Source organism: Austrofundulus limnaeus, unplaced genomic scaffold (genome assembly GCF_001266775.1).
Source record: "Austrofundulus limnaeus strain Quisiro unplaced genomic scaffold, Austrofundulus_limnaeus-1.0 Scaffold93, whole genome shotgun sequence".
NCBI lineage: Eukaryota > Metazoa > Chordata > Actinopteri > Cyprinodontiformes > Rivulidae > Austrofundulus > Austrofundulus limnaeus.
In genome coordinates, this window is record NW_013952495.1 from 893,880 (window position 1) to 896,107 (window position 2,228).

Genomic DNA, 2,228 nt, shown 5'->3' on the forward strand with positions numbered 1-2,228 from the left:
TCTCAGCACAACTTTTTTCTTTTTATTCACACAAAAAAGGCGAAATTTACATCCCACAAATGTGAATTTGTGAACTGAAGCAGCGTTTGTTGTAACTATTTTACTGACAGTGCAGAATGAGAAATAAGGACAGAAAACACAGATCTCATAGGATGGTAAAAAGCAATAATAATAATAATAATAATGATAATAATAATAATAATAATAATAATTTTAAAAACACATTTAATATAAATATTTATTAAGCTGCTGAGCTCAAAGAAAAGAGCTTCCTGTGTGTGCAACAAACACGCATTTACGAGCTAAACAACATGTGCACATGATCTTTAATAACAAACACCTTTAATGACATTTTCTGTGTTAACCACTTAAATAAATACAATTCATTTAGTGTTTTAGTTAACACCACTGGGCAGGATGTGCGCTCAGTTATCAGCAGACGAGAACAAATGACATTTTATATCAAACTGGTAAATAATTTAAATACTAAATCATAGGATTTAAGTTATTTTGTGATCTTTGAGGCTACGATTTCTTTTCTCAGAGTTACGACAAACACAGAAAGATTTTCAAGTACACTGATGGACAACGCTGTTTACTTTATATTAACTATAAAATACAAATATTTACAGATTTTAACCTCCTGAGTTGATTCAGGTTATTCTGGTTGTTTCTTGCAGTAAAATCCTGAAGGCAGAGAAGCTTATGTTTGTGTTTAGAAGAGGAAAAAAAGATTTTTTCTGTCTTCCTTTGCTTCATCGTCATCATCTTCAGAGAAAAATTAGATCTAATGCAGGTACATGAAAGAACTGTTGATGCTGTTCTTTGTATGCTGCAGTTAGAAGAAACTGTTGTCTGCCAGGTGCTTTATGATGTAATAAAATACATTTTCAGTTATTAATTAGGGGTTTGGTTAAACAACTAAAAACAGCCGTTTTCTTCCTCAAACAGGGCTTTAACTAAGATTTGTAGGACAGTGAGTCCGCCTCTTTTTAGGTCAAACTACCGGATTTTCGTGCTTGACCTCAATACATAAACCCCACTAAAGCCTGCAACCTTTCACCACTGAGGGCAGCTGAAAACTTGAATATATGCTGATCCTCTTATGTTGCACAATGCTGTGAGCCAGCACTGAAAACGTCTCTAAACATTAGGCGCTTTTGGTACAGTCAAGTTTAGCCAGGATTACTGGAATTTATGAAAGGAATTCTGATTGGGATTGTTTTTTTTTTAATACTTTCATTTTGGAAAAAAAAGGCACTTTAAAATTCCTGTTTAAAAAATCTGCAGCCACAGAGGACTTGCTTTCCCCTCCTGTTCTTCAGTATCTGGCAGATATGACTCTTACGAGACACAAGCTCGTCTGTCTGAAACAGTCACTTAATGTTTCTCTGCAGGAAGATCCACCATGGGGACTTTCTCTGTGGGGGATAAGGGTGCGGGTTCTGGGCTGGCTGGCGGGTTGACAACCACTGCATCAGGCGCCGAGGACTGGACAGGCCTGGCGGCGAATCCTTGCGCGATGTCGTCAAAGGTTCGACCTTTGGTTTCGGGGACTTTCAGGTAGGTGAAAATGAAGAACACGATGAGAAAGACCATAAAGATGAGGAAGACGTACGGGCCACAAAGTTCCTGAGTCGACAAGAAAGACATTGATTATGAAACGTTTAACAGATTTAAATGGAATCATTTTCCGTAGGTGTTAGAAATACCTCCAGTTTTGGGAATCCCAGCCCAACCAAGAAATTGGCCGTCCAGTTGGAACAACCGGAGACGGCCATGGCAGCGGGTCGAGGCCCCTGAGAGAAGAGCTCAGCCACGATGAACCACGGGATTGGACCAGGACCCATCTCAAAACTGGCAACGAAGGCAAAAACGCCCACAATCGCCAGGTAACTCAGGGACTGGTTGGTCTTCTGCACAATAAAAAGAATCAAACAGGGTTAAAGGGGCAATATCATGTAAAATCAACTTTTTGAGTTTTATATCATGAATATGTCCAAAGCCTTGCTTTGACTCATTCATGCATGTTTGAGAAATCCTGCAGCGTTTTTAGGCAGCCATGCTGAGGAGCAAAACGACAGGTGGGGACCAAAAACGCCCCTGGGACGTGTCTTTAAGCCGAACTTCCTCATGGCAGAGCGCCCCCGCCCCCACACACCCCGCCCGTGACTCCTGCAGGCTCTCTGGTGAAAGTGAAAGTGAAACAAATGTCTGCTGAGCTCTCA

The 2,228-nt window shown here is 40.4% G+C and overlaps 1 protein-coding gene across 2 annotated transcripts in view; it reads right to left on the reverse strand.

Annotated features, from left to right (window-relative positions):
• The window catches only part of slc2a3b (solute carrier family 2 member 3b), a 13,517-nt gene continuing 11,289 nt past the window's right edge, over nt 1–2,228 (reverse strand). For both annotated transcript variants that reach the window (XM_014012638.1, XM_014012637.1), the window contains 2 exons: nt 1,713–1,916; nt 1–1,632 (listed from right to left, as the gene is read on the reverse strand). In XM_014012638.1, coding sequence (XP_013868092.1) covers nt 1,381–1,632; nt 1,713–1,916 — 456 coding nt within the window. In that variant the 3' untranslated portion in view covers nt 1–1,380. The remainder of the gene's footprint in view (nt 1,633–1,712; nt 1,917–2,228) is intronic.